Here is a 20,532-nt window from a genome sequence, read left to right as displayed (position 1 = left end):
AGGTAGAGGAAATAGAAATTGCTAGCGCCGTGGGTGATGCTTGTTCACTTACCATTGTTGCATGGAGACACAGTGTGCAAGGTTCTGGGTATCCAAGTAAGAACATGTATCATCTGTAGCACTGCTTTTGGTTGCACCCAGTCCTGCTTGTTTGTGTGTAGACTTCACCCTGCACTCATACAGCACCACCCTGTAAAGAAAGTGCCTCTGAAGACTTTGGTTTGAGAGGGGGCCATCCACATGTGTGTCTAACATCCCTGAGCTGGGTATATTCACTGCCAGTGTTTTTGAAGATCTGTCCATGTGTTAGTGACACATCCCATCCCCCATGGTTGTCCCCAAAGCATGTGTAAGTATCCAGGGAGCAGGTTGCTGAATGAACTCTTGCACTTTCACACAGGTGTGTGGAAATGCTAATAAAGGAGCAGATGAGAAAATACAAGATTAAAATGGATGAAATTAGCCAGTTGGAAGCAGCTGAGAGCATTGCTTTCCGCCGACTCTCATTGCTCCGGCAGAACACGGTAAGTGCTACAATGAGTAACAGCCCCCACATCCAACAGGGGCTCTATCGTGGACTCCTTGGGGTGGGGGAAATGCACGATAGCCTCACCATTCCCAGCCTGCTCAGCTTGTCAAAGACCAAATGCTGGTTACTGATCTTGGATTATAATGAAAAGGGGGTTGGCCCAGCCCAGTGTTGCAGTGGGAACTAGGCCTCTTTCCATGTGGAAGTCTGAGTTTGAATGAGCTCAGTGTGCTGGGGAGGGAGCCCCTCTTGATTATGTAAGTACAGAGAGCATCTGGGCACCAGCCCAGCAACTCTGTAAGTAGGATTGTGAAGTGGTTGTGCCTGTTCGGTGCCAAGTAACCTAAAGGGGATTCCTTCATTTCAGAGGATATGGTGATTCACTTGTTCAAAGTGTGCTCTCAGCTTAGTCTCTGATACTTCCATGAAAAGCTCAGCTATGCTGAGTGTGCCAAAGTCCCCTTTCTGACAGCTTCCTGGATAGTTAGCTCTGCAATGGCATGGACGGTGATCAAAAGCATAATGTTTGGGGTGGGAGCAATCATAAATTATGTATATATTTGTGCATAGTACAAAGCTGATATCTTTTCTCTAAGGCACGGTGGTTTAGTATAAAACAGGAGTCACCCACTCAGAGATCTGGATTCTGTATCTAGTTCTGCAACAAACTTTGTGTGTGACTTTGAGCAAGTCATGTCACCTCTCTGGGACTCAGTTACTGCTTCTTTCAAGCAGGGGCAATGGTATTTGCCTCCCAAAAGGCATAGGTCCTGGAACTACGGGTGCTGGGGCTTGAAGTGGTTTCCATGATATACAGAGTTTACAGTTTGGTTCAATGGCTCTCAGCACCCCCACTATACAAACTGTTCCAGCCCCCCTGCCAAAAAGAGTGGTGTGAGGCTTTCCTAAGAAGTTGTGGAATGCAGAGAATTAAGGCCCTTGAATGGAAGAGGTGGGCCTACAACTTCGGGCTCCTAGCCCCAGTGTTCATTTTTCTCAGCTGAGGAGGCAGTTCAGAGAGATCAGAGGGACAAGCATCCCTTTACCAGATACTGGTTGACTGGGACTAGGGGACTCGAGAGATGAGTGTATAGCTTCAAGTGTGCATACAGTACAGGCTGCCAGCACTGGGATCGTTGTCAGAGTAGTAACTCCTGCCCACGCTACTGCCCATGTAAGAAGAGCAATTTCCAAATGTGGCACAATCAACACGGAGTGTCACCAGGACACTTTCCTTTGTGAGGGCTATTTCCCTCCTTTTTTGGCACTAGAGTGGCTTTAAACAAATATATTTTTTTGTATAATTACATAAGAACATAACGGCCAGACTGGGTCAGACCAAAGGTCCATCTAGCCCAGTATTCTGTGCTCTGACAGTGGCCAATGCCAGGTGTCCCAAAGGGAATGAACAGAACAGGGAATCATCAAGTGATCCATCCCCTGTCACCCATTCCCAGCTTCTGGCAAACCGAGGCTAGGGACACCATCCCCGCCCATCCTGGCTAATAGCCACTGATGGACCTATCCTCCATGAATTTATCTAGTTCTTTTTTTAACCCTGTTATAGTCTTGGCCTTCACAACAATTAGTAAAAGTTAATTAATTTCCAGCTGTCTTAAATGGCTGAATAATTTTTGGGGGAAAGTAAAAAAACAAAAAATCCGCTTTAAGCAGGAACCAGGCCTGGAAAAATTTCAGCCCAAAGGGGGGGAAAGTTTTACAAAGCTATGAGTGACTGAAAATGGTGGTTATCATGGAAATGCTGAGGTAACCCTAACTATAGTTGCTCTCATGGAAGTGGTACCACAAAACTTCCTAATTTAAAATGCAAAAAGAAAAGCTCTTTGGGAACATATCTGGAGGCCAGAGGTAGAAGTGTAGGGAGTGAACTGGAGTTAAGGAACTTGCTGTGAAACTTGACAAAGAGTCCGGTGGCACCTTATAGACTAACAGACGTATTGGAGCATACGTATTCACCCACGAAAGCTTATGCTCCAATACGTCTGTTAGTCTATAAGGTGCCACGGGACTCTTAGTCTGGTTCTGTAAAAAGCGACAAACACGGCTACCCCTCTGTTGCTGTGAAACTGTTGTACATGTGGAGCTAGGATTTGAGTCAGCCCAAGTGAGAAGCTGACACACATCACTGTGTGCGCTTCCAGTGCTTTACAAGAGATTCCGTCAGTGTCAGACATGTGACCACCTCTACCCCAAAGGACTTGCAGTCTAACTGCACAAACAAAGGCTCTCAGTACCAAACAGAACTTGCACTGAGTGAGACTTCTTCACAATTCTTTGGCCTCATCATGCCATTGATTAAAAAAAAAAATTAAAGCAGAACTTCCCTCCAGACTTCACTGTGGAGTTTTGCTTTAAAATCAATGGGATGAAGAGAGCCTTTTGTTTGGCAGTTAAATAGTGTTAGACAAGTATGTGTTAACCTTGCATGTCTGTTTTTAATCCTGGATGTAAGAAGTGTGACAGCCAAGCAATGAGATTCCACATATGGACCTCAAGATAGTGGCCTTCTATTTGCTGATTCAAAACCTGATACAGCTGGTCTGTATATAAGTGAAAAATACTAGAAATCTGATATAAGTGAAAAATCAGTTTAGAGTTAAAAAAAAAAAAAAAAAAAAAAAAAAAAAACCCCGAAAACCACCTAGATCTGTCTGACCTATAATAAGAATTAGAAAACTACTGATATGACTCCAGTTGATACTGCCAACAAGTTGCTTTAGCAGGTTAAAATACGTTCAATGCAGTAAGAAGGTCTTACTCCATAATGAAAGGTTTCAGAGTAGCAGCCATGTTAGTCTATCCGCAAAAAGAACAGGAGTACTTGTGGCACCTTAGAGACAAACAAATTTATTTGAGCATAAGCTGTAGCCCACGAAAGCTTATGCTCAAATAAATTTGTTAGTCTCTAAGGTGCAACAAGTACTCCTATTCTTTTTGATAATGAAAGATCCAATATCTCTGTGCTTGGGTAGATCAAAATGTTTTTAAAACCTTAAATATTGCTTTTATGGAACCTCCAAACACATATAATGCAAAATATCAGTAATAGAACTATCGACATTACCATTAAGTCTGACATACAAAGTTTTAATGTAACTCTTCTGATCAGAAAAAACAACTTTCTGAAGTTACCATGATGTAGTGAATTTGGTCTTCATCTTTCTCTAGCTCTGGCCTGTAAAACTTGGGTTTTCTTCTCCTTATGAGGGGGTGCTGGTATGTACAAGACCTGATGTGTTTATAGTGCATGGTTAATTCTCCTATGGCACCACAGCATGACGGGACATTTGCTGCTTATTATAACTTATGTGGTATGAAATAAATTTCAAAACATTCCAGACTGCATGCATCACTGCAGCCCTTTCCCCAGAATGCATGCACTGCTATTATCCAATGCCTTCCTCACTTCACTATTTCTTATTAATGAAGTTCTAACCTGTGCTCATACTGAATGGAACAAGAATTTGTAGTTAACTCTCACAGCTAAACAAGTGTTGGCAAATGTACTCTCTACACTGAAAAACGTGAAAAAAGAAAAATGTTAAAATAAATCAGGTGATTTTAAACTTTCAAGGCAAATTAAAACTACTGTGTGACCTATTCAAACATATCTGTATATATGGAATGGATTACTAACACTCCACCCCTCACTACCTCTGTGGGAGCCCTTCACTTGCCCTATCTTCGCCTGCCCGTCTTTTATAACTAACTTTCTGTCCGGAGGTAATGTGAGAGATCCTACTCCTGATCATGAAGCATGACACATCCAACTTTCTTACAGAGTAAAAGCCCCCAAGACAAGGGAAATGACAACAGCTTCCCTGAGCTGGGATCACTGCGGGAGGAAGACGAGGTGTCTGATGTTGATAACCGGGAAAAGGAGATTCTGATAGAACGCATACAGTCAATAAAAGAGGAAAAGTGAGTCCCGGCTTCACATTTCTAATTACATCCATTGAGCTTATGCCTCATGTCCTGGGAGGCAACACAGCATGCTGCTTTACTTCTGTGTTGCATTTCAAACATAATTTACAAAGTCAGAATGGAGAAGAGGAGAGGCAGTAAAAGGTAACAGGCAAAGGAAATATTTTCAGATGAAATTTGGTGAGGTATAGGTCCAGGACTGCTTTGCTTCTAAAGTCTGCTCTGCCTAGAATAGTTCATGTCAGCAGCATTGGTAAATATTGTAAGTCAGTGTCTTTCTGGAGTGCTACGATCTATATGTGTTTGATGCAGGGAAGACATAACTTACCGATTACCTGAGCTTGACCAGCAAGGCTCTGATGAGGAAAATCTAGACTCTGAGACCTCAGTGAGCACGGAGAGCCTGCCAGAGGACCGAATAGGGCGACTGGATACTGAAGGTCAGTATTAAGGTAGTGTGTGCTTTTTTTTTTACCCTCTACATTATTTCATATTTTACATATTTTGTGACATCTGGTCAGAACCAGTCATGTCAATTTACATTTTTTTAAATGCACTTTAATTCCAAGTAGCTTTTCCTTTCTTTAAAGGAACCACGCTGTCTGAATTCCAGTGCCATGGTCAGTGCCCCAGTGTGCCTGCCAAAGACTCTTGCGGAGAACCCAGCATTTCTCTTCCACTGGCCTCTACATTCTCCTCAGTTACAAGGCGCAGACCATCATCAATGCTGGTCAAGATGAAAGTCCCCTGCCGAAATCCAGTGATGCCGACGGCAAATATAAAACTTCCGTATGGGATTCCCAAACTGACAGAATCCCAGGGAAGAACATCAGCTGAAGAGTCTCAGCCAGTGGTGAGACGGAGGGACCGGCTAGCAAGGCGAACTGATAAAATTCACTCTGTATACATTGCACAAGGGTCTGTTGTGGCCCAAACTCAGGAACCTTTGGACGAATATGAACCAACAGCAAAAGTGAAGCGGAGGTTTTCAGACCCTTACTCACGCATTTCATGCATAGATGAATGAAATATTTAAAATGTTGGAATTTTTTAAAAATTGGGACCACAACTTTTAGCTCTGACCCTCCTTTAAGGATTGTGAACTTGTGCACTTGCCTTAAGAAGTCATTGGAGTCACAGTCTGGAACTCTCAGCACTCTAAGGGTTAAGCAGGGTTGCTTAAAACAAACAATATCGTGCTATTTGTAAACAAATTAAAAGAAACTGGTGGGGGAGGGGGAAAGTAGAATCTAAATCTGCTTTGGTCAGAGTAAAATACGGAGACTTGAGTCTGCAGGAAGACTCTAGTGACCTTAGTTTCTCCTGCTGTGTCTTTTTGTATTTGCTTACGATGGGCTCTAATAGGTCCGAAGGTGAATTAGAGTCCCTAGGTTTTGCCTTACTCCACTTTTTTGTATGTTTTATGACAAGTTCCTTTGTCGTTTACAGAATTGTTAATGTAATAGCCTTAACTGAGACCAAAAATATATCAAAATGTTTATTAATACATTGCACTTTTTAAAAATACTTGCGTTAGGTTATCAGTGTCCTACTGCTACAGTGTCTGCCCTTTCCAGAGAGCCCTTTAGTAGGAGAGAAGACACTTGATTCTGAGCAAAAGTGGATCTGCTTCCCTGAGATTTGGATGCCATTTCCCACCACTTCCATAAAAGGATTTGGAGAGGGTTCTGCAGGGTAAATACCGATCACCAAAGGCCGTGTAACCATGGAATGTTTCTGAGAGTTCAATGTTTTGTGTACAAGTATAACCGCATTGCTAAGCAAATGCAGTTGTCGCAGTGGGCAACTTTGTGCAAGGCTTTGTTCAGCATATGTTGTGTATCACAATGCTGCAAAAGTCACTGAGGGTCAGGCATGAGGACATGCAAGCACAAACAGCTTCTAAAACCTGGGCTGTGTGAGTCAGTCTGAGTTTACCGTTCAGTCTCTCCTCTACCAATGTGAACTGTGAGTGTAGATGGGGGCCAGCTGACTTTCTGGCTGATATGAGGAACTCCGCTTACTGGCTCCAATCAGGAATCCCGTCCAATCTCCTCATTGCAGAGTGCCAAGCACTACATACATGTTTGTTAGAGCTGGTAGGAAGATGGAGCTTTTTTCCCATGGAAAATTTTGATATTGTAGCAAAAAAACAAACTGAAAAAACCACCAAAACCACAACATTTGGATTTGGAAATGTTGTTATGGTGGCTCATGGGAATTGCAGTTTGGATGCCTCAGTGCCATGCTCCTTAAAGGCTGGTCTGACTATATCTCCCATGATACACCAGGGTGTCTTAGTGGGAAGGGCCAGGCATTACAACAGTCACATAGCCGTAGGGCATCATGGGAGAAGAAGTCTAACTGGAGAGCCTGCCCCAGAGAGAAGAATGGAAGCACAGGAGACCCAAACTACAACTCTTCAGTTTTCAGACTTTCAATAAAAAATATCAAAATTTTCCATAGAATGCAGATACTTTTTACAAAAAAATTAACTGAAAACCCAATTTTCTGTGGAAAGAAGTCTTGATGGAGAACATTCAGCCAGTCCTGCTGCTTTATTATAATTAAATGTGCTGCTGTAACAATTAGTGATGAAGGAACCAACGTTCCACCCTGCATTTAGAGCTGCTGTTGAGTCAGCGGGGAGCACACACTGACATCAAAAGGCACTCTGGTAGACCCTGGCCTGTGGAGTTTGCTGCTCTAAAGCTTAGAGGTGAGCTGGAAAACTCGAGCAAGGTATTTCACTAACTTTACAAATAGGTGCTGAATGCCCCCATCCATCAGGTAGGGCATCATGAACAAAAACTGTGCTCCTTTTTCTTTCTTGGCATATGACACGAAATTAGTGGGCATAATTTAAAAAACAAACAAAACCTGTACCTCCTATCTGAGATCAGAACAGAATTAACCCCCATGCTGCTGAGTAATCATTTTCTTCTACTGTGCACTATCCGGTAGCCCCAAGCACAAATTGAGGCAGGCTACTAAGACTCTTTAAAGTATCTTCCATATACCTTGAAAGTGGTTTTTTTTTTTTAATATAGCAAAAACATATACAAAAATGACTATGCCTTTTATAAACTGGACTAACCTCATCCTGTTCTTGCTTGCCATCTGTGGGTTCTGCGTTGAGGGGTAGTGTCACATCAGAATACATATGATGGAGCAGAACCTAGATGGCCATAATGGAAGGGAATGTCACAGGAACAGAATAAATCCAGCATGTCTTGGCTAACCCCTGTCAGTGTGTTCAGTACTGTATAGCTAGGCATAAAGTGTCCTACCCTAGGTGGTCATAAGCTAAAGTGGACAGACAACACTGCCCAGACACAGTCTACTAGATCAACTGCCAGGGGATGTTCTATCCTCCACATACCCCAGGTACTTCTCAGTGGAGGATTATTGTTTGAAGGTTATAGTGAAGAAACATGTTTCAAGGAGGAATTTTCTCCCAAGTTAGGAGAATTATGCAGCTGTTTGGTCACTATTAACAGCAGGCCTGTGAGCTGGTTAAATGAAACAAAGGCTGTAGCTCAAATTTAAATCTATTTCAGTGTTCAATGTCTGTGAGGTTAACTACCTTAACTCATTAGGGACTGGGATGTTAACGTGCGCAGGCACGGGGAGGTGTGTGATAGGTGGAAATATCAGTGGGCTAATAAAGGCTTTCCGTTTGAAATTGCCTTTCCTACAGAATTTCGTTAGCACGGAGCTGTGTCACCTCCAGGCTGCATGTACGATGACCTGGACCAGCCGCCTTATGCGGCCTGCGTGACCCTGGCAGCTCCGACGGACTTGAATTGCTCGGGCGTTATTTACGCTCCAGCTGTAGGGGGCACTTGGCTACCAAGACTGGGCGGCTCGGCCGCGCCCGCAGAGAACGCGGCTTCACCCAGGGACTGCGCCCACGTCCCCCCAAGTCAGCAGCGGGCTGCCCAGTGACCAGGCCTGCGGGGGCTACGGCACCGGCCCAGTCAGCTGCCCTGGGGGCGGGCCCGGGCTGGCTCTGCGCAGGCGCCGCGGCAGCCCCACGCGCGGAGCAGGACACCCGTGGATCGTGTCGGCGGCTGCGCTGGGGAAGCCCGGCCGCGCCCTGAGCCCGGGGACCGCGCACCGCCCCCCACCCCGGGCTGTTTTGCTTCCCCACCGGTGACGTGTCCGCGCGGGCGGCAGCCCCGCCCCTGCTACGTGGAGGCAGCCGTTGCTGTTTACATTGGCAGCCGCCGCTGACCCGGAAGTGGACTGTTCGTGTGCCGGGTTCCGGTTCCGGGTCGGAACGATGGCGGCTACTCGCCTGGAGCTGAACCTGCTGCGGCTGCTCAGCCGCTGCGAGGCGCTGGCGGCCGAGAGGCGGGAGCCGGACGAGTGGCGGCTGGAGAAGGTGCTGGGGTGCAGAGCCCCTCCCTGGGCTGCCTCCCCCTGTGCGGGCGCCGGGGACAGAGGGGTCCCCGCCTCCCCCGGCTGTGCCCCCTGCTTTCCTGCGAGCGGGGCTCCAGCCCCAGGCACCTTCCCTTGCCGGCCCGCCCGTCCCACAGCGCTGTGGTGCACTGGCTGCTGCCCGGCGCCCAGGGGACGGTCTGCAGCGCATGAGGCTCTTTCTCGCTCGTAGGATCCCGGGGGACGTAACGCGGCTCTAGAGCCCTCTAATGGGGGGGAGGGATAGCTCAGTGGTTTGAGCATTGGCTGCTAAACCCAGGGTTGTGAGTTCAGTCCAGGGGGCCATTTAGGGATCTGGGGCAAAAATCTGTCTGGGAATTGGTCCTGCTTTGAGCAGGGGGTTGGACTAGATACCTCCTGAGGTCCCTTCCAACCCTGATAGTCTATGATTTAATCGATGCCGCACTAGCTCAGCAAGTACGGAGGGTGGGACTGGATTTTGCAAGTGGGACTGTAGCAGCACAGTTCTGCCTGGCTAGATTATCCCATTCTTTAGGCTGGGAGCAGGCCCTGGTCCTTTTCCTGCTGGTGTGTAGGCCCTAGTTTGATGAAGTGACCAAAGCAGCTTGATGAGCCATTTTGTCTGCAAACTTCTCAGAGGGATCCGGATGCTGCTTCTTTGAACTGCTTCGCCTGTGCTATAACGGAATGTCATAGTCTTATTCATAAACCTTAACATGCTCATGTGTTTGAAGAACGCCGTGGTTACCCTGGTAGCTGCAAACGATGTGACTGGGGGGAGATACCCTTGACAGAGAACTTGTTTTGAGTCAGTTCGGCTGTAGGAGAGAAATCTTATGTTTCTAGTCTCTGATGTTTTCTTGGAAGATGTTCAGTTTCCCTGCCACAGTATCAGTCTTCAGTGACTGAAATGTCCAGGGTTGTGGGTAGGCTGGTGTATTTGGTTTCCTTGGCTAGAGCCCAGTCTTTCTGACTGGGAGATATCGTTCAGCTTTACTGAGATAAATCTAATATAGGTGTCCTCGGACTTTAGTATTGAAGCAAAATTTAAAGCCACATCATGTTTTCTCTTGGAGATTTCTCCAGCTTTATTCAGTGAGATTATCTTAAATCTGAGGATTTTTTTTTTTAATGTATGCTGTGTTGTAGTTGTGTTGGTCCCAGGATATTAGTGAGACAAGGTGGGTGAGGTAATATCTTTTATTGGACCAACTTCTGTTGGTGAGAGAGACCAGCTTTTGCTATTACACAGAGCTTTTCTTCAGGTGTGGGAAGCTTCTAGCTTGTATCTCTCACCAACAGAAATTGGTCCAATAAAAGATATTATCTCACCCACTTTGTGTCTCAGATTTTTTGTTAGATCATTGATTGTTTGACTTGCTTCACTATAGTGTTTCACTTGGGCCTTCAAGCAGGGCTTTGGAGCGGAGCAGCGGAGCTGCAGGTTTTTGCCTAGAGCCGGAGCACAGCTCCAAAGCCCTGGAATGTTGGCCTCTCAGAATTGCCTAATTTACTCAGAACTATACTGTTGTGAAGAAAGGAGATGTTAATCTGCCAGGATTTAAAGGATCTTAGTTTAATCATCCTGGCTGTGGCCACTGGATGTCACCCTTATTCCACACACATGTAGCAGACCCCTCTTCTTGTAGAAGAACCCTGTTGTGATTGCCAGACTCCCTGCTTTCATATGAGGAGATGGAAGTTCAGAGTTAGGGGAATCCTGTTCTCTAAAAACCAAGTACTATCTTGTCATCCCTGAGAGGGAAATTAGATACAGTTTGCCCAATTTTTCCTAGAAAAGTTGAATATGAGCAGTAGGCAATTCTGTGCCCCAGTGTAAGCAAGAATATTCCAAGATGTGTGCAGCCTGTATCATTAATGCACACACACCCCTTGCATGTCAGTCCTTTGTTTGCCCCGGGGGGAGAGATCTTGCTGCTCTATGGAAGTTGAGGGACCCATATGAAAATAGCATCTGGGAACCTCTGGTTTATGCTGTATGTCATACCACTTTTTTCCTGTAGCTTGTGGTATAGCAGGGCTTTGCAGTGTGTGTTCATGTTTGAAGTAGATATGTGGTACTTCATAAGGCACAAAAGGCTTTGCCTAGAGATACAATTTCTTGGCTTACAGATAGATGAGACACACCGGCAAATTAATCAGCATCACTCCATGGCTTCTGTGGTTGTGATAAATAAAGCAGATGGCTGTGGGAACATGTATTCTATTCAGGCTATTGCTAGAATTCCCCTTGGAGAAGGAGTTTTAAGATTTGGGAATAAACTTCAAAGCGATCTCTTTATAGCTTGGAGCATGTTCCACAGTCTGCCCTTGGTCAATGTAGGCAGGAGACTTCTGAGAGCCAGCAGTGCAGGTGTTGCTTCTCTCATGCCAGCTGTTCCTCTGTAGTCTCTACATTGCACCTGGGAGCCAGAGAGCTGTTTCTTGGGAGGGACTCCCTTCCACTTGATCTTTGCTTTGTAATTGGCCTTGTGCCTCAGTTTTTTGTTTTGTTTGTTTGTTTTGCCAGTTTCCTTCCAGGCATGTGAATTCCTGTTCATTCACTATCGCAGGGGCACTGTAATAGGATGTACTGGATGGAAACTGAACATGAATATCTCTCAGCAGGAAATGTAATGGGATGGTGTCCCCAGCCAGATGGGCATCACTTCACTAATCCACAGTCTAACTTGCCCAGTTCTGATGGCTTCCTATTGGCAGCTTTCTTTCTCTGCCAGAAGGAACTGGTTGGTTGTACCATGTGGGTGGCTGTTTATGGAAACAAAAAGTTCAGTGATGATGGAGGGTAAACTATGGGTTGGCAGGGCAGACATTTGCCTGTTCAGAGAATTGCAGAGCTCAGTCCTGCTGCTTGGAAGTAGGACCTTTCTATTTAGGTCTTTCTCCAACTCGCAGTACCCAAAACCTACTGAAAAGATGTCTTATTCCTGCTGAAGTGAAGATGTTATGACCATTGTCCCCTTAGACTTCAATGAACTATTCAGTGGAGCATCGGTGGTTGGGATGGGGACCTGAAGTGAAAACCCTTCACTTTCGCCTACCACACCATCAGGGTGCCAAAGTCTTCAGCTGCCTTCTACCCAGTTGCCAAAACCTCCAGTGTCCCTCCCTGATAGCATTCACAATACATGTGTGTACTCTCTGCAAAAGTGTGGCAGTAAAACCTTGGACACCATAAAAACTGAATAACAGAAGGAATTCTGTACTGACTGCATTATTCATTTTTATAGTTAATTCAGTAACCCCTCTCCCTCACTTCCAACTTACATGAAGTTGCAGAATTCACAGATTCCAAGACCAGAAGGGACCATTGTGGTCATTTATTCTGCACTATAGCTCTCAGAAACCAGAGGGCCTCACAGCAGGATTCCAGTCCAGTTTGCTGTAAATTCCATGAGGGGGTGGGTCTTGGATTCTAAAGGGTTGTTTTACAATTTAAAAAATCACTGTCTGAAATATTTGCATCTGCTAATATTACTACTTATACATAGTCACTATATCTGAAAAATTAAAGAGTATTTTCAGTGTATGTTGGGAGTATTTCATAAGAACAACCATGCTGGGTCAGACCAAAGGTCCAGCCAAGCCAGTATCCTGTCTTTCAACAGTGGTCAATGCCAGGTGCACCAGAGGGAATGAACAGAACAGGCAAGCATTAAATGATCCATTCCCTGCCACCCACTCCCAACCTCTGGCAAACAGTCTTCACCTTCACAACATCCTCTGGCAAAGAGTTCCACAGGTTGACTGTGCGTTGTGTGAAGAAGTACTTTGTTGTGTTTGTTTTAAACCTGCTGCTTATTCATTTCATTTGGTGACCCTAGTTCTTCTGTTAGGAGGAGGAGTAAATGACACTTCCTTATTCACTTTCTCCAACACTGTATATGTTGGTGCAATCAGTTTTTCACCCCTCTGGTCAGTGTGTCTCTTCAGCACAGCAGTAATGGAGGAGAAACTTTTTTTTATTATTATTATTATTATTCTTATTTTTTTAATATTGTGAAATAACAGAAGTTGGCAGGGAGCCTCAAGGGCAGGTATAGCATCTGAAACTTGCTAACTTGGTTTTTGCATCTTAGATTTCAAGCTGATGGTTGCTATTCTTGGAGGCTTATTTCCATTTGTGGGAAGGAAATTTTGGTTTGAGAGGCCAATTGTATTCCTTGTCAATCTCTATGAGATGGAGGGTGAGGGAAGAGAAGCTGGGAGTAGCCCACAGTGCTTAGTTTTATCTCATTAATTCATAAGTGCCATTGATAAGATCAGGCTGCTAGACTCTGCATTTCCTTATCCTGTCTCCCAGTGATGATCCTCTCATTAAGACTGTAAGATGCAGACTCTAAAGGGTGTGTGTATGTGAGAGTCAGACAAGCCACGTTAACCCAGGTAAAAACAACACTGATGCTTCCTATGAAAACAATGACAATCCTCATTATCATTAGTGCTTTATATCTGCACAGCCTTTAGCATTTGCCACACTGCTTCCTGTTAATCCTAACTTACAACTGTCTGGGTTTTTTTTAGTATGTAGGTGCTCTCGAAGAGATGCTCCTTGCATTAAAGAAACACTCAAGGTGAGATGCTGTCTCTGAGACTGAGGTTGGAAGGAAATTGTGTGTGTTCTTTTTCAAGTAACCTCTTAGGTGGGAAATAGACACAACCCAGGAACACTGAAGCTGTGGGACACTCAGGACTGTGGGGATAGCAGAATGGTTTGTGCTTAGGGGATGCCCTTTGTAGTTATGGCCCTAGAGCTCACTTTGCAAGTTGTTTTTTGCTGTTGGGAGGGCGTGTGAATATTGGTAAAGACAGCTCAGGGACTGTTGTTTCACTTACGTTGCAGGAGTACTCAGAAGCCCAATTTATAATCTGAACCCCATTGTGCTGCACAAACCTACAGAAAGACATGGTCCCAGCCCCAAAGCCCTTAACAGTCTATTCAGACAAGCCAGACAGGTGGCATAGAAGTGTCAAAATGTCGTATTGGGCCATTTAAATGAAAAAGACTCCAACATTTCCCTGGTGCTCCAGCATTATTGCTCTTGTGTGCCTCCCCTGCACTCTGTCATCCCCATGGAAATACATGCAAGTGTCACCCGAAAAGGTGCAACATAAGCAGCAGCACAGCAAGCTACAACCCCCTCCCCCACTCACCATCCCTAGCTGCTGCATTTCAGCCCTGTCCTAGAGAGGCCACTTCTAGAAGTGATACTTGATCTTTCTGCCCAGTTCAATCCGTTGTCCTTCAGAAATTACAAGTGAGGGTGACCCTAACTCCAAGCTTTCTCTGCTGGAAAATGCTGCCTTAATCTCTTGACTGTTCCATGTGCATGTGACTTCCTGAAATACTTGCAATAGGAAATACTGACCCTTCTGGCTTTCATCGTTTCTTTTGACTCTTGCAGCAAGCCTGCCCCTGAACTGCTGAATGAATACTCCCGCAAAGTGGACTTCTTAAAGGGAATGTTAGAAGCTGAAAAATTGGTAAGAACCTTTTGTCCATCCTGAAGTGACCACCTGAGCATTGGTTTTTTTGTCTGTCTCTCTCACATCTCAAAGCAATAAGCAGGCCTCTTCGTGCACCCATGCAGAATCTTTCTCTCAAAATCCTGAGTGAATGTGTCTTGGGAACTTGTCTGTTAAATGTAAGGGGTTGATATTTAGAGTTACAAACTCTTTCTGCCCACCCCTCAGAGAACCACCAAGAAGGGAAATGTTTCTTCTGTGGTTTACGGTGTCCCCTTCGCCTTTGAGCTGTGAGCTTTTGGGAGCAGGCTGTCTTTGCTTAACATCGTTTGCCCTTTGTACAGTGCTGTGTATGTCTACTGAGCTATGGACTACTGATGAGCTGTGCTGCAGTTAGACTGGATTGAGTCTGTGCTGTCATGCCCGCTCACTCACCTTCCATTCTGCAGGAAGTAGCAGCAGAAGATCTCCCTGGTTATTCTCTAGCCTCCTCTGCAGAGCACAAGATTAATTTGGCCCTCTCTTTATAGTCGTCGTCAGCAGAAAAGGCCTTGGCAAATCAGTTCCTGGCCCCCGGCCGAACTCCCACTACAACCAAAGAGCGAACCCCAGCTACTAAAATGGTTCATCTGCAGACAAAGGCTCGCTACACAGGCAAGATGAGGAGTGAACTGCTTGGTACGGTAAGTTACGTTCTGCTGCTGGCCCGTCGCTACTGTTAATTCAAGAGAGATCTGCTGCCTCAGCCAGCTGCTCCCCTGGCACTCCCTTTCCAACCCAAAAGTGACCAGGTCCATATGACCCTGCCTAGTAGCAGTGCTCAGCCATCTAGTTCCAGCGTGGGGGTAGGAGCAGAGCCAAGGGGAATCGTGTAGACTCGGGTGAAATGGAAACTCATGCTTTGAGGCCCCTTGTACAGAGGTTAAACCAGCCCTCTCCCTGGGAGAGCACAGACTCGGCTGGCAGCATGAGTGCAGGGGACTGGACCAGGTGACCTCTCAAGATCCCTTCCAGTTCTGATTCTGTGCTGCCCTTCAGAGGCTGAGCTACAATTCTGAGCCTGGGCGCTCTCCACCTCTTGTGCTGGACTCTTGGAGAGCCGGCCCCTGCTTCATGGTGTTGGATTTTATGATCGGAAATGTTGGGAACAAAGGATACTCTAGGGCATGGGGGTTGCTTGATGCAAGGCTGCAGTCACTGCATCTGTGCATGTGTAATCTTACTGTGTTTCTCTCTCCTCTCCTCCTCCGTGTCCCCAGGATCCCTTGTCTGTCAATGGTAAGTTTATTTCAAAGCAGACGGCTGGAATGTGTGTGGGGAGGTGGAAGGGGAGGAACAAGGGGTGACACATCTTGCCTGACAAGCCAGAGCATGCTCTGTTGTTTTTTTTAGTAGTTTGCCAGCCTGGGACTCTTCTCGTGAGCCACCACATAAAGCAACTAAAAGTGTCTGCTTGGTTACTGAGATTGCAGTAGCTCCCAGTTTGGATCAAGGACCCATTGGGCTAGATTCTGTATAGTGAAGTCTTTACCCTGAACAGTTTACAAATCTAACTTAGGACTAGAGGCAACAAGCCAAGCTTTTGCCAGAAGCTGGGAATGGGCGACAGGGGATGGATCACTTGATGATTCCCTGTTCTGTTCATTCCCTTTGGGGCACCTGGCATTAGCCACTGTCAGAAGACAGGATACTGGGCTAGATGGACCTATTAAATTTAAATTTAGATTTAAACCTCTTCTCTCCCCTGCCCCCCGTACCTCTTACAGAGTCTTTAGTTTTGTTTCTGCAGTTTTCAATTCTACCTGCTTAGTTTCCTGGTGCATCAGCTTTCCACAAGAGATCCAGGCCTGGAGATTTTTATCTGCTAAAATACAAACTTTTTTTTTTTTTTCCCCCCCAGAGTCTGAGGAGCTAAATGTAAGGAAACGGAAGTAAGTCATAGTTTAATATTTTGACTCTTTGATGGGGAAGCAAGGGCCTTTGACTCCTGAATGTACTTTATTAACTCAGCTAGGAAGGTTTAAATGCCCATTGGTAGACGCACCAAACATGAATGGTTTCTTATTAGCTGTTTTAACAAACTGCTGCTCTGAATGCTCTTGCCATCTAATCAGATTTGTGAGCTGTAGTGCAACTCTGAATCACCTAATGGTGATCTAAAAACCACTGAGAACAGTCCACGAGAACTCCCAATGAGTCCTAAATTTCCTCCCTTGTGCTCTGCAGAGGCCTTGCATCTGAAGAGACGCCGTCAGCAACTGAGCTGGATGCCGTGTTACAGCATCATCGCAGCATGCAGGAGAAGCTGGCTGAAGAAATGTTGAGTTTGGCGCGCAGTCTCAAAAACAACACCCTGGCAGCACAGAACGTTATTAAACAGGATAACCAGGTAGCCCGGATTGCAGTGGAAGAAACCATTCAGATTCTCAGTATTGCAATCCATAACATTAATTGGCGAAGATATGGCGTAAACTGGAATATCTGTAACTTAATTCTAAATATGACTGGAGCAGGGGGAGTTTGCTTGAAGGACCTGTCGTCCTCCATAGTGTAACTGGTCCTTACTATAGATTCTTTAGTTTTGTAATAAATAGCCAAAACTTTCAAACCTGATGTAAAAGTGGTGCGACTCTCAGGTGCTGATCACCCACAAATCCTGCTGAAGTCAGTTGTAGGTACTTGACACCTTTGACAATCTGGTGCCTACAGATGGCTTTAGGGTAGTTACCTTTAACTACTCAGGTTTGAAAACCGTGGTGTTTGGTATTTATGGCTGGCCTAATCATCTCTTCTCCATTGTTGAAATATGGCTTCTACTGTTTAGGCTGCATCCACACAACTTGGCTTAATCAATGACAAGCACTAAGATGTCGTCTTTCTCATCTTGCAAATCAAATCTGACTTACAGCTTGCTCTTTGTTTGTTCCCTAGACATTATCTCACTCTCTCAGGATGGCAGACCATAACTTTGAGAAGCTGAAGGATGAATCTGAACGCCTTGAGCAGCATGCAAAGAAATCTGTCAACTGGCTGCTCTGGATAATGTTAATTGTAGTTTGTTTTATTTTTATTAGCATGATCCTCTTTATCAGAATTTTCCCTAAACTCCGATAACTTGTATAGCCTCCAGGAGCAACAGGTAGGAAGCTAGACAGTATGTGACCCTCTGCTCAGTCCCAGCAAGTCTCTTTGACCAGTTTGGTAAGCACTCACTGTAAGGCAGTTACCTACCTCTGATCCTATCCTGAAGGGTGTCACCAAGGGCCTAGTCTTCCATCCCTTCCTTGTGTCCTTACTGGAGTTGGTGGGACACCTTGTGAAAGGCTTCCTAAGTTGGGTCACTCGATATCCCTTTTGCTTGGCTAATATGGTTATTTGTTTCTTGAGAAAGAAACTGCAATAAAGATGGCAGTGGAATATCCCTAGAAATAGATCATTCCAGGTGCCTTGGTAGATGTGGTTAAGGCTATTGTTCCTCTATAAGGGAGCACAGTACACAACGGAAGGATTAAAGACCATATTTGCTCTTTAGAAACCCACTGACTTTAACAGGACCCTTGCTAGGATTGTCTTTGTAACCTGCCTGTAGCAGATATGGAGGGAGCATTGTTATTGAGTGGGTCCCCTTGAGTTAGAGAGTCAAGAAGGAAAATTAACTTCACAGCCTTGCCCTTCTGCCAAATGGACGCTGGTCACTCAAGTCTCCTGAAGCCTGGAATTGTGGGAGAAGACAGAGGTTGGAAGCATCTAGTTTGGGAAGCTTGAACAAACTCACTCATCTCCTCTTACAATCACAAACCCTAACATCCAACCGAAGGACAGAGCGTGTCATTTACCATTATTCCATTCCTTCAGGAAGCAGGTGATGGCGGCTGTTCAGCCCTAAACATGCAGTGTACTCTGCAGACCTGCCTGCCTACGCCTCTTGTTGCTTCACTATAAAATGAGAGTTGAGGAAGTTGGTCTCTCTTTAAATAAGGCGTTTACTTAAGGAAAAAATCGGCATGTACCTTCTGAGCTAGGCTTATTTGCATGTTTGCTTTCCTTAACTCTTATCATTTTTCTAGTGGGAGATACTTTGAAGTTTTCAGCCATATTCTGCTCTTGATGAAGTGCTGGCTTGCTGTACTGGGTGAAAAAGAGAGTGGTGTAATCATCCCACCCAACCTGCTCATAAAGAGAGTGTGTGATTCTGTCTCTCTCTCGCCCTAACTTTTAAAGCATCAGTACTGCAAACTGCCTGCTTTCACTTCAGTTTAAACCATTCTCACTATTACAAATTGTTACTGTTGGTATTCTGTATATTGCTGTCTATTTTGTACAAGTTTGTATTGGTTTCTCTTGGACTTATTTATTACTATATGATTTTCATAATTAGAAGCAACTGCCATCTTCTCTCTCTATAGCAAGTGAATGTTGCACAGTACTACACTGCAGCTTCTGGGGTGATCTGTATTCCTGCAGATCATGTAGGTAGATTTAAGAGCAAACCCATCCGTAGTAGAATGTGTACCTTGTAACATCACACAAATCCTCCTTAATGACTTCACGTTGTAAGAAAACTATCACTGTTCCAAACTCCTGCCTTCATCTGGTGCCTCTCAGAGGAAAGCTGAAAAGTGCATCTTCCTAATTCTTTATGGGCTACCTTTGTAATGCATTGTATATCTAAGCTCTGATCCTGCAGTGAGAACTACATGGGAGCCCATTAGGCCTGCGTGGATGATGGGGCTCAGCCTGGACTGTTCTCCTTGTAGGATCAGGGCTGAAGTGAGCCAACTCTAGCCTTACCGTAAGCAGATGAAACTCAATCTACTGCAATGAGACTTGCACCCACTTATGTCAAGGCCGACTTTGGTCCAGGCTGTATTTTGTTGACAAACACTTTGCATCCACATTCTGTAGGATGTAGGGTGGTGATGTACAGAGAAAGTAATCAATTACAGCCTGCTAGAGTTGATCAGACTTCACGTGATGTTGTGAAGGGTTACTATGTCCAGAATCAGACGAGTGGTATTGTTGAAATTATACTTGGTTAGGGTGAGAGTGACTGTGGTAAAGTGGAGGCGGGGGGGGTGTAGAGGGCAGAGAGGCTGTGCCTGTGGAATCCGAAGCCCAGCCCAGAATGAGAGTACTTGAAAAGCATCTATTCCATCCAGGAAAAAATCTAGTTTCCAGGTCCCAAGGCAGAGAAACTTGTGTATGTGCAAAACAGACCCAGAGAAACACTTGGAAAATTATTCTTCAAAATTAGGCAGGACTTGCATTGCTCTTCTAAGTGCAGTTGCTGGTGAAAGATAGATAGGTGTGTCTGGTGTTCAAGTATTTTTAAATCGCTTGTGAGGAAGGGAAGGAAATAGAAGAGATCACTTTTATGAACCACTAGGTGGCCATGTTACTAGTGCTTCCTGCCTGCTGTGTTCTGTTACTCTCAGCAGGATTGCTGAGAATAGTTGTATAATGCTCTAAAATCAAGGCTGGTAGGAAAATGAGACTGACTACTGTTTGGGGGCTGTCTATTCAGAGAAACGAGCGAGAGACTGGCTTCTTGGGAGAGGTGCTAACGATTGTATTTAAAAAGCATTTTTTGATTGTACGATTTGATCTACACCGACCCCCTGTGTTAATTCATAAATAGGTTACCAAACTTGTTGAGCTGTAAAGAACACATTTTCTTGTAGATACTCACCTGCCTTCCTGATAAATGCTGACTTAATTTTTGAGCAGCCTGTTACCTGCAATAAGCCCTGAGAGAAATGAACAGTTGCAGCAGTTAATTCATGAGAAACATTAACCACCCATGGCCAGACCCCCCCCCAAGTCGTCAAGTCAAACCGTAACGACTTATGCAGCTGAAGTATTTGTTGTTCACAAATTTGGTTTTTTTCCCACCTAGTTGAACTCCTCTTGTGGGATCACTCTGTTGTGTTAATTGGCAGCTGTGACCTTCACTTGTTTCAGATTAATTCAATAATCCCACTAGTTCCAGAACCCAGTAGAGTTTCCTGCCAGCAGTCTTCAGAATGGGGGGAGCCTGGAGCCAGAGATCCTATTTCATCTGAGGATTCCTCCACACCATGGGGTCTCAGGGCCCATTTTCTTTGCCTGAGTGTGCTGCAAAGGGGCAGAGCATTGGCCAGGATTGGGCCGCCCTCTTGATATTCAAC

The 20,532-nt window shown here is 45.1% G+C and overlaps 2 protein-coding genes across 2 annotated transcripts in view; both read left to right on the top strand.

The window, feature by feature from the left end:
- The window catches only part of MYO9B (myosin IXB), a 78,217-nt gene extending 72,244 nt beyond the window's left edge, over positions 1–5,973 (top strand). The window contains exons 38-42 of the mRNA XM_065422395.1: positions 401–524; positions 3,719–3,766; positions 4,332–4,471; positions 4,787–4,914; positions 5,065–5,973. Of these exons, the coding sequence (XP_065278467.1) occupies positions 401–524; positions 3,719–3,766; positions 4,332–4,471; positions 4,787–4,914; positions 5,065–5,501 (877 nt within the window). The 3' untranslated portion in view covers positions 5,502–5,973. The remainder of the gene's footprint in view (positions 1–400; positions 525–3,718; positions 3,767–4,331; positions 4,472–4,786; positions 4,915–5,064) is intronic.
- A 2,769-nt stretch (positions 5,974–8,742) lies between these two features.
- Positions 8,743–18,828, top strand: USE1 (unconventional SNARE in the ER 1). Its single transcript, XM_065422411.1, has 8 exons — positions 8,743–8,861; positions 13,424–13,473; positions 14,305–14,383; positions 14,896–15,048; positions 15,625–15,643; positions 16,266–16,296; positions 16,592–16,754; positions 17,297–18,828. The coding sequence occupies exons 1-8, from the start codon at positions 8,760–8,762 to the stop codon at positions 17,477–17,479; spliced, it is 780 nt and encodes a 259-aa protein (XP_065278483.1). The 5' UTR covers positions 8,743–8,759; the 3' UTR covers positions 17,480–18,828.
- The last annotated feature ends 1,704 nt before the right edge of the window (positions 18,829–20,532 follow it).

Source organism: Emys orbicularis, chromosome 24 (genome assembly GCF_028017835.1).
Source record: "Emys orbicularis isolate rEmyOrb1 chromosome 24, rEmyOrb1.hap1, whole genome shotgun sequence".
In the NCBI taxonomy this organism is placed as follows: domain Eukaryota; kingdom Metazoa; phylum Chordata; order Testudines; family Emydidae; genus Emys; species Emys orbicularis.
The sequence above is the reverse complement of the archived record's forward strand: the minus strand, read 5'-3'. Positions and strand labels throughout refer to the sequence as shown.